The sequence below is a fragment of the Pterocles gutturalis genome, unplaced genomic scaffold (genome assembly GCF_000699245.1).
Source record: "Pterocles gutturalis isolate BGI_N339 unplaced genomic scaffold, ASM69924v1 scaffold22252, whole genome shotgun sequence".
Lineage (NCBI taxonomy): Eukaryota > Metazoa > Chordata > Aves > Pterocliformes > Pteroclidae > Pterocles > Pterocles gutturalis.
In genome coordinates this window covers 3782-25853 of record NW_010115990.1, presented here as the reverse complement: position 1 = coordinate 25853, position 22072 = coordinate 3782, and the positions used below count along the sequence as shown (strand labels likewise).

At 39.7% G+C, this 22072-nt stretch overlaps 1 protein-coding gene across 1 annotated transcript; it reads left to right on the top strand.

The window, feature by feature from the left end:
- Positions 1 to 2120: 2120 nt before the first annotated feature.
- CHKA (choline kinase alpha) lies at positions 2121 to 20124 on the top strand (the record flags this gene model as incomplete). The annotated part of the gene is made up of 11 exons (XM_010075380.1): positions 2121 to 2232; positions 9287 to 9340; positions 13675 to 13788; positions 14394 to 14527; positions 14797 to 14901; positions 15251 to 15309; positions 16948 to 17035; positions 17596 to 17704; positions 18177 to 18283; positions 18632 to 18713; positions 19488 to 20124. Coding segments are annotated over 11 exons (1024 nt in total), but the record flags the coding sequence as incomplete, so codon positions are not given.
- Positions 20125 to 22072: the final 1948 nt, after the last annotated feature.

Sequence of the window (22072 nt, the reverse complement as noted above, 5' to 3'; positions counted from 1 at the left end):
GCTGCAAGGTAATAGTCACTACTTATGTTTTGGGTGCTATGAAAAACTGCATTACCTTGTGAAGGAAATTGCAACATGACAGAGGTACTACTATTTAAATTCTAGAGTTACTGCAGTGAGTTATATAGCATGCTCAAGTAAAATTAGTTTTTAAATCTGTGCTACCTCACTGCTGTGCTGCTAGCTACTATATTTTGGATTGTATCTATTTTTGAACGTAGTGGTGAGACGGACAAGTTTTTTCAGTAGAGCTGATTTGCATTTCTGTTTTGCAAGTAAATCAGAAGTTTCAGTACTTCTTTTAGGGAAAGAAATGGTAGGGAAACTTGAAAACTTACAAACATATTGGTCATGAAGAGGATGCAGAAAGAAGATGTAGTAAAGAAAACATGGTTTGAGTAGACTGGTGTCCTTAGTGGGCTACTAGAGATCATGAAACTTAGCTCCTCTAATCTACTACCTATCTAACTTGATAGAAAATAAGTGCTGTTGCTTTTTCCTGTAAGAATGCTGTTGTAAAACAGTAGTATGAAAAGCCAGCATGCTTGTATAACCCCTGAATGACTGAAGCGCAGGACTCTGTAGTTTGTCTTACCTGATAAGATTCTGAGGGTGACTTCAGTTTTGCCGAATCATAGAATGGTTAGGGCTTTAAAAAAGGAACTGCTTTAGTTCAAACTTAGTTTTACACTCACTGCATGGTTTTAAGCTTATTCTGCTGTCTTCTTGCTTGTTTGTGCAGCCAAGTACATCTGACAAGACTCCAGCATCACTTTCTACAAGTCCTGAAAATAATTAACAGAAGTCTACATCTTATCTTAGTTGTCTGTTGTGTTTTACATCAGTTTGTTCATAGCTTGAGCTGTAATTTGGATCAATAGATCTCGATGGTGAGCTATACTTTAAGAAGCATTGTTGTGCTTTAAGCCCACCTGGCAACTAAGCACCAAGCAGCTGCTCACTCTCTCCTCTCCCCAAGTGGGAGGGGGAGAAGAATCTCGAGCAAAAGGTAAAAACCTTATGGGTTGAGGCAAGGACAGGGAGGGATCACTCAGTCACAGGCAGAAACAGACTCAACTTGGGGAAACACAAAACAATTTAGTTTGTTAACAGTCAATACTAGAGTAGGATAATGAGGAGAACCACATCTTAAAAAGACACCTTCCCCCCACCCTTCTTCTTGGGTTCAAAGACTTTGCTCCTGATTTCTCTACCATCTACCCCCCAGTAGGGCAGGGAATGAGGGTTGTGGTCAGTTCATCACACGTTACTTTCTGCTGCTCCTTCCTTGTCAGGGGGAGGACTCACACCCTTCCCCTGCTCCAGTGTGGGGTCCCTCCCATGGGAGACAGGCCTCCATAAACTTCTCCAGTGTGAGTCCTTCATGTGGGCTGCAGTTCTCCTCTAACTGCTCCAGCGTGGGCTCTCCACAGGGTCACAGCCTCCTTCAGGCACATCCACCTGCTCCAGTGTGGGTCCTCCACGGGCTGCAGGTGGATCTTGGCTCCACCGTTGACCTCCATGGGCTGCAGGGCAAGCTCTACTCCAGTTCCTTGGCTGCAGGGTCACAGCTGCCTCACCATGGTTTTCACCACAAGCTGCAGTGGACTCGGCTCCAGCACCTTCTCCCCCTCCTTTCTTCCTGATCTGTGTGTCTGCACAGTTGTCTCTCTCACATCCACTCCTGTCTCCACTGCAGGTTCTTTCACTGGCTTCTGGAAAGCTCCCAGTGCTTGGGTTGGGCTGGCCAGGCTCCTGCTGCTGCTCCGTGCGCTGTGCCCTTCTTAAATGTGTCATTCACAGAGGTGGTGATTGGCTCAGCCTTGGCCAGAGGCAGGTCTGAGTTGGAGCTGGGGAAACTTTCAGCAGTTTTTTACAGGAGCCATCCCTGTAGGCCCTCCCCTGCCACCAAAACTCCCTTACACAATCCCAAAACAAGCATGAAGCGGCCAGGTTTTTTTATTGAAGCCTTATATGTTGTGAGTACTGTTGCCTGTTTCCCATGTTAGAGTAGATCAGTTAATCATAGCACAAGGACAATTAGTGCTCCTCTAATTCTTAGCAAATGAAACATGTACACTTACCCAAGTTAGCTGATAAAATTACTTTTGTTTTCATAGAGGTGGCCTCAGCAACATGCTGTTTCAGTGCTCACTACCTGATACCATTGAGACAGTTGCGGATGAACCACGGAAAGTTCTGCTGCGCTTATATGGTGCAATCCTCCAGATGGTGAGTACGTAGAGTGCTTTGGGAGTGGGAGGGTTTCTGTAGCGTCATTGTAATATGTTTGGAGATCTTAATTAGTGACACACGGCAAGTGTGTGCTGCTTTATCCTTTGGGGAATGTGTTTTAGCAGTAGTGGGGTAGATTGCTAGCTTAAAGCAGTTTTCTTTCTAGTTTGTTATTGTCTAGAACTTACACTCCTTTCTATACAGATCCTGACTGGCTTGCATCAGCTGAAGGCTCACTTGCTGTCTGTTTGATCAGTAATGTTTTGTTTGTGGTGTCAAGTTTGGACTGTGGTGTTTCAGAGAAGTTATTAAAGTTTGCTTCTGTACAGTATATAGGACTTTGGCATAACTATCAAGATTGCAAGAGACTAAACCACTTAATTTTAATCTTGGTACCACTTATGAATCTTGGGGATAAAAGTTGAAGGTTTTGTGAAACTGTGCTCAAGCATTTTATTAGAGATCTCATGGGTAATTGCATTGCTGGAAAATTCAATCTATAGTGTTAGAATAAAAATGAAGCGCAAACATCAATACCGTACAGCCATCTCATTCCAAAACATGCTTTCCTAAATGTGTGATATGCCTTGTAGCTGGCATAGAAGCTTAACCAGATGTTTGTCAAACTCTTCTGATGTTACTTTTCTTTTATTTGGTTAGTACAATGTAAATAGTGTTGAAATTTGTCAAACCTTAAGAGAAGTGGTTGGCAAATCTGTTTCAAATTGTAAGGTTTAAAATTAAGAATTATAAAGGTGATCTCCTCTAAAGCTTATAGGCTGTTACCATAGGACTACACAACAGATCCTTCTCTTAACCAATCCCTGCTAGTGACTTGATTATATTGCAAATAAATAATTAATCATAACAGAAGTGTTTAATCTATGAAAAATGGCAGCTTCTTAAAATTCCATTTGGATGTTGGCAGTTGTTTCTATTTGACTTGGAGGATCTGGTTTTATTATCTATTAATTTGATATTTTCCAGTACTCAGTCACTTGGTTTGAATAACTGATCCAATATCTGCAGGAGATTGTTTCTGAAATTTCAGCCCATTCTTCCTGCTTCTGCTGCCTTGACCAAATTTACTGTTAAAAACCACATTGGATACTGTTGCTTAACTGGCTTTAGAGTGTTCTTTTATTATACTGTGTGAGGCATTAACTTTCCCGTGGTAGCAAACTTTTATCAGAAATATGTAAAAGATTCCAGTGGTTTACAATAGCGTGAAACACTTGACTACACCATTGCATGTGTGTTGGGAAAGTTTAAACTGTTAAACCAGAAAAGTGTGTAGAACTTCATTAATTCAAGCTTGAATAGTCTTTCCTTCAGTTTAGGAAACCGAAAGCAAAGTGAAAAAAATGGTGATGAGAAACTTTGTTTTTGAAATGACTCCTAGGGCTGATGCAAATAATTTTCAGAACTATTAGTGGCTTTAACATAATGCTGAGTTAATACATAGAAGGCTTGAGTAGGAACATGGGCTGTAAAACTTCTGTAGTGGTAGAACTTCTGTTGCCCAAGAGCTGTGAAGAAATGTGGCCTTTCCTTTATATTTCAAAGGAAAAGTAGACTCTATAATTTGGTTGCCCTCCTCTTCCCTAAGGGTTTTTTTTAACTTGCCTTTTCTGTGCCCCCATCCACTGAAAAGAAATCAAAATAAAATTTTGGGCTCTAAAATCAGAACTAATTTGGTTTGAAAATTGAAAGTGTGTTCATAACTTTCTAACCTTTCTACTCTTGGTGTTGAAGGATCTTTTGAGATGTCTAACTTCCTTTATTTCCATAGTGGCAGTGAAATGACTGCTTTTGTTGGTGCAGTTCACTAAAGGTTAAGTAAGCAGAGAAAGTCCCAAGGTAAAACTTTCAGATTGCATTGAGGTTCACAACTTTTGTCGACAAACATTTGTCTCTTCCAGCCTGTCTACCTTAAATGCAAGTTAAACTATAAGCAAACTGTTTTATTGGGGTATTTTGAAAACCTCACTTGGGACTCTTCTGAACTCCTGGGTGGCATAAGCAGAATCCTATGACAATCCTGTTAAGAGGGAGTAATTGATGTTTGTAGTAATGTTGCATGAGTTTAAAGCCCTATAGAAATTAAGGGACACTGCTTAAGTGAGTTGAGTTTTGAGACCTTATGCTAAAATCACAACTTAATGACTTAATTGTAACTGCCACTGGGTATTAGTAGTTACCACTTGTCTGTTTGAGCCGTTGTAGCATGTTTTTTTAACCCTTGTCCATTTTACTTTCTGTTGAAATTGGAGCACAAAACAGTGATAGTATCAGCTCTCCTTATTCCTTTACTGTAATACTATAGATCTATAGAAATCTGCACCAAATTGTTTTATGTGCAGAAGACAAGTTTAAACTGAAGTTTTGAACAGAAGTGAAAAATAGATACCTGATACTAAATGAATGGGACTGGCACCATAATTCTTTGAGCCACCTTATAAAGGAACCTTCTTGCAGTTTGGAAATAGCCCCAGTTTGCTTATTACGAATCTTGGAAGACACAAATGTCAGTACATGAAACTCATCCAATAAAAAACCACGCCAGTTGGCTAAAGCCACCACACAGGGAAGGCTTTGTGCCTTCCTCTGTCATAGCTGATATGTTTAAGCCAATTTTTTGTGTGCATGACTGTTTTGGGGAGGGAGCTGGGGGGAGATGAATTGAACTGGCTCGGCCATTGTTATGAATGGTCGCACTGGCATGGATGTTTAAAAATCAAGGACTTCTCTTGAGTGTATCCTTGAGCAGAACTTTTTTTTTTCAGACCAGTATTTGTGCTTGTGACAGGTTAAAGTACTAACCACATTAAAACGCAAATATTTGAGGCACAATGCAGATATGTTCTACAGTGAAAAAAGGGAAATGTCTGACTCTGCTTCACTTACTCTTGCTCCAGATTAGTTGCTAAATTTAAAGGGGAGCATTGAAAGTAAAACTTCCTCATGACAAAATGTCTAACTGTTGGCTATATCAGTGTTAAAATAACTGAAACAAAAGGTTCTCCAGCAATATGCCATGTAATGTCCAGACTTTAAGACTGGATTTCATATGCAGATCACTGTAGTGTTTCTGCTTAAATTCAGAACAACCAAAACTTCCCACCTCTTAGAAATGCTGATAGGTTTTCAACATGAGCTAGTATCAACAACAAAATGCTTAAATTAGGTGAACTTCAAAGAAATTCACCTTATCAAAAGGTAACTTGGGGATTGATTCCCATTCCTTTACATATGTCAAAAGAACCTTGAACTCTGATTCACCCCGGGGCTCTGTTACTTTGCAACAGCCAAAACAAAATATTCTATACAAATGAGGAAAACGAAACCAGTATTCCTAATGTTCCTCTCTGGTCTCTCAATTTCTATGTGAGCAGATGCAAAATAAGTATAAATGGTTGCCACAGTTCTGTGGTAAGTCTTTTTCCATACCTGCCTTGCTGCCTTTTATCTTTTGTAACTAAATACAATGCAGACTGCTGTGTAACTGTAATTATTGATGTCTTCTGTGGTTGTTGGTGTCCATGTCTGTTTGTAGCATGGAGTAACTACAAATCCCTGGCACTGGCAGACAGCTTGAAAGAAACCAAGCACCTCTTACGGGGATATATTTGTGTTGGGTGGAGTTAAGGGTGTTCTGGGGGTAATGTACCACTTTAGTTGTATATGCATGTGTTCTCTGCTGCAGGCTTGCCCATGCGATCGTGCCTAGAGCACTCTGGTTTCCAGGTGACAGACACGATTCACGGTATAGTATGAGATCTCTGAAGTTGGAGCGTTCTCTACAGCTTTCATTTTCTTTAGTACTGGATTACATTGTTTAAAAATGAGGCTTAAGTAGCACCACCTACTGCCTGTGCATCTGAATGTTTACAGCAATAACAAAATATCAAAATACTGCCCCTTCCTTTCCTCTGCTCCCTCATAAGAGAATGGTAACTTGAAATGAAGAGGATTAGAGATGTCTTTGTGGCTTTTGTAGGGCTTGAACTGGGAAATCTTCTTCAGATGCTAGATTCTAGGTCTTCAGCAAATTAGTATCAGTTCCTTCAGGTCTGTCAGGGATCAGTGATCAACGGCAGATTCTTAGGAGCAGAAATAGCTATTGCAGAATCTAAAACTGTTTGTGTTCCCATACCCCAAAGTTCAAATCAATGTCTTCCAACAGCTTCTAGAATTAAGAAAAGTTTCCCCTGGATAGGTTGCCTCTAACCTCTCAGGCAGTTCCTTGTAATGTTGTGATGCCTTGGGATTTGGATTCCTAGGGCTTTGTGTAAATCAAAGTATTGCAGTGTTTTGAAATCTTGGAAACTACTAAAGCTGGGTAAACTCAAAAATGGAGTTATAATGTAAGGTTTGAATTAGTGGGCAGAGTGAAGGGCTATTTGGGAAAGAAAGCTGCAAGTTCCTCTTATACAGAATTATCCTGCCAAGCAGGATTTTAGATACAGAGCTCATCTTCCAGCTACAAGAGAAATGTGGGACATTAGACGGAAAATTATGAAGCGCTAGGTTTTCTCAGTCAGACTGCCAGATGCATAAACCCTGTCTGGTCATCTTCTGATCACGGAATGGGTAGTGTGGAATGTCTCCCATTCTAGGACTTCCATCTTATACCCGAAGTTTCCTACCTTAAGGTCAATTTACATGATCACAAAGTAGATTCTGTAACAACTTCTGTTGTCTCTGTGCATATAGCTGTCCCCTCTTACTAAAATTGTAGTGAGCTTTCTTATTCTGCTTTGAGAATAAATCTTCCCACAAAAAAAACCATTGAACAAATATATAAAGAAATCTTAAAGATGTAGAACACAGGTCCATTTCTAGTTAATATTTCTGTAGAGAGTGATTAAAAACCTAGGAGTTATTAAATCATTCTCTTATTTGGGTAATTAAAGTCTTCTCATTACTGTTGAAGTAAATAGCTCCCAGAACTGGACATAAGCTGGAGCGAGCTATTAGAGTTTATGGAAAAAATGAAGTTTCGATTGGTTGGGTGAGAACATATGAGCTAAATGTGTAGGTCAAATACCTCATGGTATGAGATGTTCCACTTTGAACCACTGTTCTCATAGGTGGTTGTGCAGTCAGGAAACAATAAAATCCTACCACTTTAACACCTGCCGAACTCTTAAACTTCTGTTACCTAAATTGCCTCCTGCTTACTTCATTCTACTTGACCACGTGTACTGGAGACTTCCCTAATTCTAGGTTGAGGACATGGCCACTTGTGAAGACTGATCCTCTCCAAGCTCCCATTCTTATTTGCAAGTTATTTACAAATCACTTTGTATTCATTTTCCTCTGGACACTAATGCTCCATTCTGAGGGAACAGAAAAGAGGAAGGGATGCTGCAGAAGTCTCTTTTTCTGACGAATCTGCAGTACACATCCCTAACTGTCTCTTTCTAATGGCACAGTAGGTGCTATTAGGCTATCTCCAACACTGACTTGAGGTGGACTCTTAGAACTGGCTAGCTCTTCATACAGTATGACTTCTGGAAAGTGGATGCCAGTTCAGGTTCTAGGGAAAAGCCTAATCTGCTTACCTTCTGATGAACTGAACCATTCTGAGAGCACCATTAATCAGGAAAGACTCCTGGATGGTGAGTAACTTTCTGACTGTTCAAGAAAAACCTGTAAGATGAAGAGTGGTATTGACGTAGGACATGCTTGTTCAGAGAAGCCCTCTGTACATGACTTTAATACTATTGAGCAGTTAAGCATTTAGCTTTAGAGAATATGTTTTGACTTTATTAATTTCCTTGAAAGGAATATAAACTAGTAGTAGTTTTCATATTGTCTTGTTTTAAACTTATTATCCTAGTGCAATGGGAAGTACTTGCTGGAAGACCATTGATTCATATTAACTGTACTTTTTCTATAGCTTCTGAAATACTCTTAACTGCATAGCTTGTGTAAATCATTAGCTTGTTGCATTGTACTTAAGGCAGCTGGTGTTGCTTAACTGTATTCCATTAAGTTCATACTTCCTTGGTTTGGGTATGTTAGAGCTTTGGGACAGAAAGGTATGCACACGGTTCTGTGAATCAAATGCTTTTTGTTCAGAAGGTGGAGATGCAGGCTACCTTTATGGGCCTCTAAGGCTAGTCTGTTTTAAAGTCAACGGTGGAATTGCAACATAAATAGCAGCCACAAACTGTGGCTAATTCTAAGCAAATATTTACATTTTCTTCTCCTTACCTTCAAGCCCTTTAAAGGACAAGGCTTTTGTTACATCTTGAATTTTAAATGTGGAGCTCTATTAAAAGCATGTGCCACTGAGGGTTCAGTTGCTGAGGGTATGGGTTGATACTCTGAAACTGCTTTATAATGACTGTTAACGATCCTAGCACAATACATTATGCGTGGAATTTGGTACAGTTTTGCTAGTAAACTGCAGATCTTACTGAGACATCTTTAGCTTACATGAACAGTTAGTTTGAAGAAAAATCTTGTATTTGTGTGGCCAGTGGTACATTGTACAGATAGCCTAGACAGCGTACTGTAAATACGGAAATTCTAGCCACAAGAAATCTGGAAAATAAGGTAACAAAGAAAAGCAAGCACTTTGCAGGCTTCATAACATGCCTCTTCTAATAGTCCTTCTAAGGCTTTTATGTAATCTCTGTAATGCGTCTCTTATGTGCTTTAGCTGCAAGAAGAATATCGTCCCAGATGTCTTACAGAGGGACTTAATTTTCTCTTAATTAAAAATGTTCCTCTGAGCTTATGATACATTGAAGTCTTGTTTTGAAATACTGGGAAATGGTAAAACCATACCTGAAAATCAGCTCTCAGGCTATTTACAGGAGTGGTTTGGTCTCAGTGGCACATCCTTTTGAAATATTTCATAATGGTTGAACCAGTGTGGTGGTCAGATGGATACTAGTGCTGTAGCTGTCACAGATCAAGGCAGTGTTGAGACATCTAGTTAATTGTAGCTTGCACTTCTATTCCCTTTGTTCTGGTGGTGCAGATTAATCATGTTAAATTTCATCTTCTCATTGTGTTTGCTTTTTCTCATTCATAGAGGTCCTGTAATAAAGGAGAGTCTGTGCAGTCTCAGAAGGAAAATGACTTGCAAGTGAGTAATTAAATTTGCTGATTTCACAGAATTTTATAGATGATAGAGAAATGTGGTGATCCTGCTTGTTATACACCAGTAGTTATTCCACCTGGTGTCTGGGCTGTGTTTCCAGAGCTGTAAACTGTAATGAAGAAAAGAAACCTATTTGCTCATAGAAATAACATCATAATGTGAGTGTCTGTATGTGCTCTGGAAGGATTTAAGTGTTCCACCTTCACAAGAAATGCACACCACACCACCACCCCCCAATTCTACCCTAAATGGTTTCTTACTATTTCTGACATTGGCATAAGTACCACTATTTGTAATACAAGGCTCTTCTTTCTTTAGCTTTCTTTAGTAGAGAAGAATCAGTACTCTGCTTTACCTAATTCCTATTTTACAATACATTGAACTCTTCCGAGGGAAGTCTATGGAGCTGGAGAGAACTTCCTTTTGAATGTGAGGTGTTTGATTAGCATTGTGCTTGGATCATCTGTGTTCTGCAAACTTTAAGGTTCTTGCGTTTGGAACCATTTCTGCTCATCCAACATGTTTGTCTGAGTGTAATTTTTCATAGTCATCTGAACAGAATTTGGTAAGAGATTTCTACCCTGGCAGTATTTTTTCAGTAGTGGATAACATTGCAGCATGTTAGCCAGATGCTTTGTGTGTTACGTATTGGCAGTGATTAGGGAGAAGTACGTTTTACTAGTTGGATAAGTTCTGCTTTTCTCCTCTTGTATTTTCTGCCTTCTGGGAATGGCATCTGAAACAGTTCAAACATTTGATTTTTTTTTCTAGTGAGTTGAAACTTGTTTTAAAACTTTTGTTGTTGAATGACTGCTTTTGAAGTTTTGTTGAGCTTTCAGTTCAGTTTACTGGAACAACTTCAGTCAATTGGACCAAGACGAACTAAAACATGTTCTGGTTTGATTCCTCAGTTTTCTTCAGAGATAAAAAAATGTAGGTGGCTCTTTTTTTTTTCCCTGCCCCAATCCAGTAAAAAAGAGTTCTTAAAGTTATAAAAGAAAACAAAAATCCAAACAAGCCCCACCCTGGTGTCAGGAGCTCATAGAAGTTTTGCAGTACAGGAAGCAAGGCTTTGAACTTGAGAACTGTCTTCGTTTGTTGCCTGAGAATAGTGGTTCTGTGCCGGTAGGTTATTTTTTTCTGCTATTAATCTCATAGTGCTGGAACTTCACTGCTGGATCAGCATACTCAAGAATTCCTGTTGGGATGGATTTGTTAATTTTCTTGAGTCTAGATAAAAATTGTAGGTAGATCTGGTCAGAGGAGTTGATATCATCCTTTGGAGAGAAGAGCCTCTAGGTAATCCCAAAATGTTCTGGATCACTAGCAAAAGCCTTGTAGCTTCTCAGAGCTGCCTGGTGTTTGACAACTAACTAAAGATGGGATATTCTTCTGTTAGCTCATAAGGTCTTGTAACAGGGATAATCTATTTTTCTATAGGTAGGGGTAATTTTCCTCAAAGTATTAATATTTCATGTATTTTATAGTGAGCTTTTTGTTGAAGCAAGAATAAAGCAGAAGCTTCAGTTCCAACTGAAGTCTAGTGATCTTTCCTTGCCTGAATGGGACTTGCATGCTGGAAAAGTCTTGCAAAGAGCATTTATAATTATTAGGTTTGAAATGCAATGTTCAGCTTTAAGTATTCATTTAAAAGTGTGAGTGGTCGAATCTTCTCCAGAAGCTTTTAAATAAATTGCTTGTGGTTACTTATACCCATTTGAAAGTGATTAAAATTGAGAACTTCAGAGCTTTGAAACAAGTTGTTGGTAATATAGTTATATATTGCAAAGTATTTGAAGTGGTTGAGATATGTAATTAGTTACAATGCTTGGTCCTTTAAAAAAGTCATCAGGTGAAGATTTAACTGAAGAATTAGACGCTTAGATTTGTTCAGTGTCCACACGAAGCATGTTTTAGAACTTTATAATGTCCTTTAGTAGTTTATTTCCACACCTATACTTGACAGTAGTGTATGGAGTGGGGACTTGGTGAAAGGTCCATCGGGTGGTATGAAGGAGAAGCCTTTGTGCCTGATAATCTAAACATTTTCTGTCTTTTAAAAGTCAGGCCCCAGAGCATTCAACATTGAGTATTCTCATACTGCTGCTTTCAAAGCGTATTTGCCTGTACTTTTTAATCCTGAAGCAGATTTTTCCTGGAGAGATGCAGCCATCCTTGTTAACACTGCTGCTGCAGAAGTTTGTGAACTTGCAATTGTTTAGTTGTGGATTGTCTGAAGGTTCTAAATTTTTAAGCCTGTCTTAAAGAACTAGGGCTGGGCAGACATGTGGCAGAAGTAACCCAGAAGTGCACTATTGAGTAATTGGGAATTTCCCTATTTCTGGCTGTCACTTCTGATGCCTTAAGGGACATGTTAATGAAGAACAGGCACATGGTATGTGGAAAAACATGGCCCCTTTAAGCTCTGCTAATAAAATATAACTTCAAGTTTTCATCTGTAAGTGAAGGACTGTAGAAAAAAGTTTATTATCATGAACTGTTCTGGAGCTTATTTGTGTTAATAGATCCTAAATTTTCTTTGAAATTTCTTAGGATAAAGTCAACAAGCTAGGTGAGTTCAGGGAATCTTAAGAGGTGTGAAATGAAGAAAAAAAACCCCAGGATTTTCCTCCTATTCTATGTAAAATGGATCACATTAATAAGATATTTTTGGAGATTAGTAACAATTGAGTAATTTTAGTTGTGTAGGATATTGTTTCTTTTCTTTGGTGCTTGGTGTTATCCACGTATCAGGAGTTGGTTTATCAGTAAGATGTGAAAACAAGGAACTGACATCTTAATTGGAACAGCCAACAGGATTGCTGTAATCAGATTTTAAAACACTTTGGTGTTGTACCAGGAACAGACAAATTCAGTATTGGCTAATAATGGAGCAGGCGTTCAGTAACTTGTGTCTAATTTGCTTGTTGGTGCTTGGCATTAGACTTCAGAACTGAACTGAAAAGTTCAGATCTGTGGTGGTGAGAGAATGTGAAATAATTAAAAGTATGTAATTTTGGTGCATTAGTTCTGCTTCAAGGAGTTGAGACTGAAAAACAGGGGAGGACATGGATGTAATAGATTTGTATGCAAATTATCTTAAACTCTCAATTTATATTCTTGATAACTCTCTCACTTTTTATTGAAGTTAATGCTTCAGAACATAGTAACATCAGTTTTCCTACACTTCAATATGAAATGCTAGAATTTCTTGAGAAGATGACAGAATAATAAGGTGTGGGCCAGTAATAAAAATAATTTCTCAACGGAACTGCCTGGAGCGTAGTCAAGAGTGGAACTTGAATAGAAAGTTATTTACTGTCTGAGACTGCAGTGACTACAGTAACACAAAATGCTCTGCAGTCCGAAATATCTGAGAGCTTAGTTTTGTGTTTTTAGTTCTTACGCTTTGAAGTGTCATGGGTGACATGCTTTGGGGTGAATTGCTCAAAAGTAGGCAGAAGCTTAGACCTCTAGGATTTGAGTACGGCTGGATTCTGGTTGACGTAATTGCTAGAAGCAGTGATTTATACTGAGGCTTCTATGTTTACTTACTATCTATTATCTAATCTTACCCATCAAGAAAACTCTACTTCAGTGATTCTGTGTTTTGAGAATATTTCATATTTCTATTAATTTTTAAACACTCATTAAAAAGCTGTCTGCTTGTGATTGTTACGGACTGAGTTTATTGATGTAAGGAGAAACTTGAAGAAAGTTATTGAAACTTGTGGTATGTTTGGAGGTAGAAAAGGAGGAATGTTCACACATGTTCCTTAGCAGGAGCTGAAATTATTCTCTCTAAAACAACAACAAAAACAGATGACCTAAAATGTGCTTAACGAAAACAAGTCCTAAGTCATTTTTCTAAATGAAAAATGGATCAGTTAGCTTGTTCACTTCATTCACTTGCATAGTTAAAGTATCCTTTTGTGAGGCAGTGTTCCACAGTGTGTTAAAATACGCAAGGATGATATTTATAGCTCCTGTGCTGTGTTTCAGTAGGATAAACTCCTTCAGGAAATTAATTTGCAGTGTTTCCGCAGGTTTGGTTTTTTACATAGTTTTCCTTTGAAAACCAACAGTACCTGTTAAGGAGCACACATTTTCATTCCCAGCTTTAAACTTGAAAGCAAAATATTTGTATTGCTCCCATGCTAACTAAGAGCTGTTACTAGTCCAGAAACTTTGGTTAATAAAATGTTGACTCTTCTTTTAAAGCTAACCCTAAAATTTCCCACTTTGCAGAAGTTTAGTTATTGTCCACACCTGAATTAATTCCTGTGCAAGCACCAGCTAATGCTTTATTTTTTTTGTAGGGGGCAGAAGCCATGGTTCTGGAAAGTGTAATGTTTGCCATTCTTGCAGAGAGAGCTCTTGGCCCAAAGCTGTATGGAATCTTTCCACAAGGGCGACTGGAGGAATTCATTCCCGTAAGTCGTGTTCATGATCAGTTAGTGGGCTGGAAGCTGTTTTAATTGATCATGACAAAAAGGTCTCTGGACTGCCTAGAAAAGCAGGGATGTGGGAATGGAATACTTTGCAGCCTGCAGTAATTGCTAGCTGGAATTTGATATGGTCACAGTGGGTGTTGAGAGAGCCCAATTATAGCTCTTGCCAGTGAGAGATATCTAAGAACTCTTCAGCTGTAGCAGGGACTAATGAAGATAAAAAGCCTGTTAGATACCAAACACAGCATTAGAAGCTGTGGAGTAACACTTTCCTTTAACAGCAACAAGAACAGATGCTTTTGATATTCTTAAATATTTATACCCAATCTGCTTTGAAGATATTCTTAGTGTGAGATTTGATATTCCCCAGGTCTGGATCTAGAAGAGAATTGACTTAAGTCATAAGTAAGCTAGGCTGGCTAACTCAGCTTTTCCAAAGACAGCAATTTTGTAAATTTGGAATGAAAAAAATGGAAGTGTGTATTGCTTGAGTACTAAGTATTTTATACTATACTATATAGAGACTTATGTTAGTGTTTGTAATTAATCGATTAACTGTATTGTAAGAATATTATCTTTTATTACAGAGCAGGAAACTAAGTACTGATGAACTAAGCTTACCTGACATATCTGCTGAAATAGCTGAGAAGATGGCTAGATTTCATGGCATGAAAATGCCATTTAATAAAGAACCTAAGTGGCTTTTTGGGACAATGGAAAAGTAAGTTATGCAATACTTTAAAGTATGGAAAAAAGGTGTCCTGTTGTAATTTTGATAAGCAGATCATTCTTACTGAATGCTTGCGAGCACAAGCTCTCCTGGCACCCAGAAGCTGTTTCATAGTTACTTGAGGAAATTACCTTGTAACATGTTATTTAGTAATTCTTCTTTTTAAACTCTCTTGATTTTAGTTTAAATGGCATCTTAGTATGGGAAGACTGATATACTTGTTTTCACAAATGCTGTACTATTGTCTCTGTTTTCCACAGATATCTAAATCAAGTGCTGAGGATTAAATTTACCAGAGAATCCAGAACTAGAAAACTGAACAAACTCCTCAGTTACAATCTCCCCCAAGAAATGACAAATCTAAGGTTAGTGGTAGACAAAATAAGCCTGTCTTCCTGTTTGCACAGTTTTAGTATGAATTTGTATACGTCTTCAAACACATTAGACAGTATAATACCCTATACTTGCAAGTTGGGGGTTGGTTTGGTTCTGTAACCAACCCGAGTCTCAAACGACCACAAATTGATACTATCGGTTGCTGATCAGTGAAGTCCAACTTCATTGTCCTGACCTTAGGCTCCTAACTGAGAAAACAGGGTCTTTCTAGAAATTAATAGCACTTCAAATTTTTACAACAAAATCCATTATCTGCTTGGAAGGGGAACTGAACTTAGCGATTTGTTCCTTACAAGATCCTGTGTTACTGTTTTCTAGAGCTATGCTTGAAGCTACTTCATCACCAGTCGTGTTCTGCCACAATGACTGTCAAGAAGGTAAGCTGCTAATATTTCATTACCTTCTTCACTGATGCAGTATTAAGCTTTTCCTGGTCACTTGTTTGATTTCCAAGAAGTAGTCACATTATGGAGGTACTGCCCTGGAATCTGACCTGAAGCAGCAGCCTGTGCACTCCCAGCATGCGACAGTTGCAGAGCAAAGTGCTCTGCCTTCAGCAAGCCTTCGGGTTGATGAAGAGAACATCCAGTATCATAAGTGGATTAAGCCAAGCATGTATGCGTGCTCTGTTAGTACAGGTCAGCTGATGATGAGAGCCTTGTGTGTTTTCTGCTAAGACTGTACCTTTTGTAGCTGTCTGCAGTATACCTGATCAGGGTAGCATATATTTTAGTCCTTTTCGAAGAGTGACACTGAAAAAGTACAGTGAATGGTGAAATGGAGACGAGGACAGTGCGACTCAGAAGCACTCAGCTTGTATGGGTCAGAAACATTAGGAAAACCTCACCTACCTTTTTTTAGTACTTGCTCTCTGGGAGTCACAGAGGGAATAAGAATTTTTCTGAGCCAGTTCTCTAAAGAGATGAAAAGGAGGCAGGGCTGATGGTGTTGCATATGCTGTGTTTGTGTTCCCTCTCACCTGTGCAGTGGGTAAGCTGGGCTGAGCTGGAAGGATGCTCTACTAGGACCATATGCAGGGCTGTTTGGTTCCCAGGAGTCCCAGCCTTGTTAGCTAAGGCTGAGGAATTGGCCTGGAAGAAGGGGGTTGCCCTGGAGGTTAGGCGCATAAGGATAGGTAGTGTGAGCGGAAGAAGCCACTGGTCTGGGATTTGAAGAGCTAGCTCAATAGCAGTGGATTTGAAGTCTCATCGCTAGTGTGGCAGGGTGCAGTACTGGAGGAGTCAGAGCATGGTTATGCTGGGGCAAGCTTCAGAACCTTAATTTTCCTTGGTGTACTGGGACAAAATACTGTGCTTGTTCTGTTGGTGCAAGGGTATGATATAGAGAGCAGATGTACCTGTGGAGATGGGACAAACTATTGCAGAGATTTAAATTACTCTATTTACTAGTTGGCACTTGACAGAGGCACACGTGATATCTTCCACATGAACTATAGTGACAAAGTGAATTGAAAGATGGATAAAGCAATGTCACTGTTATAGAAAAACTCAGTCTTTTCCTTTATAGGTACTGGTTGTGCCACGTATTAGAATAGCAAAGTGATCAGTCTGTGACTTTCAGACTGCTGTAAACCAATTCCTGTCCCAGGTGTTGTATGATCAACAATAGTGCTGTGCAGGTATGAGAGGTGCTACATAATTTAGATCTAAAGCTGTGGAAAGAAGCAATTCACTAAGGGTGCTAAGTCTGACAGCATCATCCAAGTTAGCTGCAAGCTAAACACTGGAGAAGCAGGACCCTTGGGACAACAAATCTACTACTGCCTGTACAGAAGAAAAGCTTTCTTGCTTTTGGCTTTACAAGGTTTATAGTATGACCAGTGTACCAATGAGCTGGTATACCGCCAGTGCAACTTGGCTTTTCCTGTCATTCTTCTGCAGAGATGTAAGGAATAACTGGGATCATACAAACAATGTTTCTCACGGTAGAGTATTGCTTTTCTATAATTTTCCTGGGTCTTTATTGAATATGCTCTGTTATCTTATAATTTTCAGGTAATGTCTTGCTTCTGGAAGGCAGAGAGAATTCAGAAAACCAAAAGCTGATGCTTATTGACTTTGAATACAGCAGCTATAATTACCGGTAAATCACTTTATTTTCAATAGGAAGGTGTCCTGCTTTCTACGTAGTACAGCGAGAGCATGTGCTGTGCTGCTGATTGTCTGTTCTAGTGAATTGGGTTTTGCTTGTAGTGGTGGACAGAAATGTAACTAGTCAAAACAGCTCTGGTCCTGATGGCATTGGGTACAGGCATACAGCAGAGTCAAAGTTGTTGGAGCTGGAACATAATGCAACCCTGAATTCCAGTAATGCTAACCCTGCAATAATGCTATCATTAGAGATGTGTCTGACTTTGTGCTGAGATGTAGTATGGATGCATTGGTATAAAACTTGGTAGCAAAGTCTAGTACTAATTTTCATGTAACTGGTAGCTTTCATTCTTAACTACCCATCTTTACTAAATGATTTTGATAACTTGCAAAAATGTTGTATTCCTTCATCAGTTCTCTATCTCCTTTAGCAGAACTGCAGTAAGTTCTAAGTAGCCTTGTGCTTTTAAACTTGATTTTAGGTTTGCTTAAGCAAATCTAGATTGCTAATATGCAAGTATTGAGGTACTCAGTCTTTTATCTCTCGTTCAGAGGATTTGACATTGGAAATCACTTCTGTGAATGGATGTATGATTACACATATGAGAAGTACCCATTCTTCAAAGCCAGTGTTCTTAAATATCCTTCAAAGAAGCAACAGGTAGGCACATAAGACAAAATAAAATGCCAGTGTCCACAGTCTTTGAATCTTACCTCTCTTTTCCAATGCTGTCTTGGACTTCCTCTGTCCCAAGACCTCTCTTCCATGTCTTCCTTAAATATAACACTTTGTGTAATCCTGACGACCTTTGCTTTAAAAATCACAGTAACTTCATAATAGCTATTCAGGATACAATATCATGTAGCTATCCACCACAAAAAGTCTGGTAGTTGTGGACTGCAGCTCTGAAATGAGTTGGAAGTAGCAAGATATCATCTGTTGTCCTAATATTATAGCTTTTCTTAAACCAGACTTCCAAGCAATTAGTAGAACCACCATTTATCTGAAAGCAAACTCCAGCGTCATCGATGTTCGAAAAAAGTAAAAGAAGTTATTAAAAGGCCTGCCTAGTTCTGAAAGAATCAAATATGTCTTGAGACAGAGTTGTAACTCTCGTTTATTTGCCTTCCAGCTTCATTTTATCTCCAGTTACCTGTCTGCTTTCCATGATGGCTTTGAAAATCTGAGCAATGAAGAGAAGTCCAAACTAGAAGAAGAAGTGTTGATAGAAGTTAACAGGTAACTTGCTTTTCACAACTGTATCTTGAAACTTCCACTGTGATACACCTATACTTGTATACCTCACTGGGTGGAGGAACTTAAGCCAAGAGAGATTCTAAGCTATTTATAAGTGGTAAAGAAAAAATCTGTCCGTTGTAACCTCTGAACGTGTGGTATACACTGATAGTGGAGTAAACACAATACTGCTCCATGGGGAAGCTAATGGAATTATTTTTATAGTGTCATACTTGAAGAAAAGGCATGGACATCCCCAAAGTAGGGAATGCTGTACTTACTGATGGGATGTTGAAATAAGGTGGTGTGATTTAGCTGGGTATTTCAGTAAACATAGCCTTGTAATTTCAGGTTTGCCCTCGCATCACACTTCTTCTGGGGTCTGTGGTCTATTGTACAAGCAAAGATCTCATCCATTGAGTTTGGTTACCTGGTAAGTTGTTTAATTGTAGTTTCATGTCATTAAAAATGTGTCTTTGTGGTACATTATCATAAAGTAAATGAGAAGATATTAGTTGCTGTGAGATGCCATTTAAGTGGAGTAAAGCTTCTAAAAATCAATGTGTTACTAGTCTGTGCTCTTTCCATGAGAATGTAAAGAATGTCTAAGATCAGAAAAACTTCAGAAATGCTTCCCATTGTTAGATAGAGACTGTAGCCTTATGTGTCAGGCTTTGCAGTGGGATGGCACCTTTCAGGGAAGTGATTCTTCTGCAATAAGAGATCCAGTGCAAGAGGGAAGCTGGCATGCAGTTAAGTGTGACTTTGGAAATGGAGTAAAGTGCACATGTACCAACATGTTGACATTCAGTGTGCACCAATAGCAGTGCCAGGGAGCTGCTTGTGCTTGAGAAACTCTTAACTCTTGGTCCGTGTTTGCTGTGAAGTGGCATCACTTTCAGGTATGCTGAATATCCTGCAGGACATGTTACAGAAGCCATCCTTTTGGGTGAAATTATGACCTTTTTTGTTCCTGACATGCTGGCAGCAGCTAATAGTGTTAGAGTTGAAATAAGATTGGAGGAAATATTAAGAGGCCAGAACAACTCTGGAGAGATTATCCTTCCCAAATAGAGCTAATTAATGCATTGAGATCATGGATTAGGAAGGTAACACAGTTAATACCTTCATCATGCTTCCCCATCCCAAAAAAGAAAACTCATCTCTGCTTACTGTTTTGAGCACTGAATGTCCCTTATTTCTCCAGGAATATGCGTTATCGAGATTTGATGCATACTTTGATCAGAAGAGGAAGCTGAAGGTGTGAATGTGGGAGGAGTGGCCTGTTGGTTACTGTACGAAGAGGGCAGCTGGACGGAACTTACACTGTGCTTAGGCTACTGTATCTCTAACAAAGGTGTCACTGAATTCCAGTTCCTTGGAACACAGGTGTACAGTACTGAAGACTGTATAAAAATGACTTGTTTACAGTTTTGAAATACTTGGAATGAGATTGGGAGGCAAGTAAAATAGACCAGTGCAATATCTTTAAATCTTTTTGCTCTAGAGGGTATTTTATATTATGGGAGAAGCTTACAATTCAGTGTCAATACCACATGCATCAGAGCAAGCTGTTACTGTGAGTACATTTTCTAGGGGGGTGTTGGCATTGAGGTTCATGTTGTAAGCAAACAGTTGTAAAAGATGATTCGTTGTAGACACTGCCTTTTAATGAGAAGGAAAAGCAAAGAAGACAACTGTTAAACTGTGAAGCAGACTTGATCTTACTGTAAGATTAGGATCAACATGCCCCATGAACACTATCTTCGAAGCTGCTGATATGTTACACCACTTTAACCATAAAATAACTAAAACACTTTGAAGCAGTACGCTTTAAAGCGTTATCTACATATACATGAATGTTTCTCTTAAGCGAGTGTGCCTGTGAAGTATGAATGAACTTTGAACTGGACATTCTGAAGGAGTTTGTCTTGAACTGTTCATTCCATGTCCTTCAAGAACATAATTTATCCCAGCCTGGTTGTCTCTTAAAATACTGTGTCCTGCACAGGGGGTCCTGGCAGCACTGGGAAGAGTGCCTTGAATTGCTCTAGCAACTCCCCAGATAACTGGATTGGCATTGACAATACTTGTAATTGGACCCTATCCCTCTTCCTGTGTTGCCACAGTATATGGCTGTAAGAAATACTAGAGCCAAAGACTGTGGAGAACACGGCAGGAAATTGCTCTTCTGCCCATCCAATGCTGACATGGCTTGGGAGGTGCTTTTCTTGCACCTTCAATTTTCATCATGTTCCAGCAGTCCAGTAAAGTGGAGTGTCTTGTGGGGAACAATAACATGTATATTGAAACTTGAGTATAATCTGTGTACATGTCATCTAAAGATCCTTTAGTTTTTTGGAACTTGTTTATTTTGAACGCTATTTGTGCTTTCTAACACACCATATTATAAATAATAAACTTGTAAGTCTACCATTTTTCACTTGTATAGCAAATACTGTTTCAAGCAGCTGAAATAATGTGCATTTCATGTACTGTATAGCATAACTTGTAAAAGCTGTCATTTTATTCTCTAGTATAGAGAATCATTTTCCATACACTCAATTATTAATACTTTATAATAAATATAAAGCACTTAAAACCACATAGTTCATATTCTTAAGTCTTTGATGTACCTGCAGGATAAAATAGATGCTGTTTCTAGCCTTAATCTATGCTGGAAATACTTCCTTGCTTACCTTCAAAAGCAGACTGATTTAAGCTTTAGGCTCAAGGCTGTGGAATATACCTTCTACTTAAATGCCTCTCTAGCATTTATTGTATAATTTGTATACTAATCTAAGACTGCAGGAAGTGCCCAGACCTTTCTCCTGGGGTAGGGGCAGGCAGGGGACCTGCCTGCAGAAGGTGTGTGTGGGTGGAGGAGCTCCTGCAGCAGCTGGCTGAGCTGCAGGAGGTGATGAGAAGACTGCGGAGCATCAGCGAGGCTGAGGAGGAGCTGGATAGCTGGTTGCATGCACAGTCTGCAGTGCACCCACTGTCTGTGGCCACACAGCCAAAAACTTCCCCACCAGCACACACAGAAGGGAGCGGTGATAATGGTTAAGAAGAATGGAAGCTTGCAAGGGCAAGGACCAGCAGGAGGAAGAGGCTTCCCCTGAAGCTCTGCTCTGCAGACTGAGGAGGAAACACCCATTGCATCAGGAGAGACACTGGAGCCAGGTAAAGCAGCCCCATCGGCTCCTTGGATAACACCCAGCGCATCTAAGAAAAACCGACGGGTGATAGTAGCAGGAGATTCTCTTCTGAGAGGTGTGGAGCTGACTATCCCACTCTAGAGATGTGCTGCTTAGTGGGGGCTTGTATCAGGGACATTACCAAGAGGCTACCGAGCCTTGTACACCCCCCTATTTTCCACTGCTGTTGTTTCATCTGGACACCAGTGATGCAGCCTGAGGTGCAGCAAGAGCGATTACAGAGCCCTGGGAGCAGCAGTAAGGGATGCCGTAGCACAGATAGTTTTCTCATCAGTCCTACTGGTCCAGGGGAAGGGGTTTGAAAAGGCCAGTCCAATCTACCCCATCAACACATGGTTACAGGAGTGGTGCCACAGCCAGGGCTCTGGCTACTTGGACCATGGGACTTGCTTGGAGGAACCTGGTCTGCTGGGCTCCATGTGTTGGAGAAGGGGAGGAGTACCTGTAGGCTTGCCAACCTGGTGAAGAGGGCTTTAAACTAAAGTTGCCGGGGGAGTGGAATCTCAGTCCAACCTCATCACACCATTTTGAAGCCAAGGCCAGCAATAGATGCCTGGAGAAGAATTACAGACCA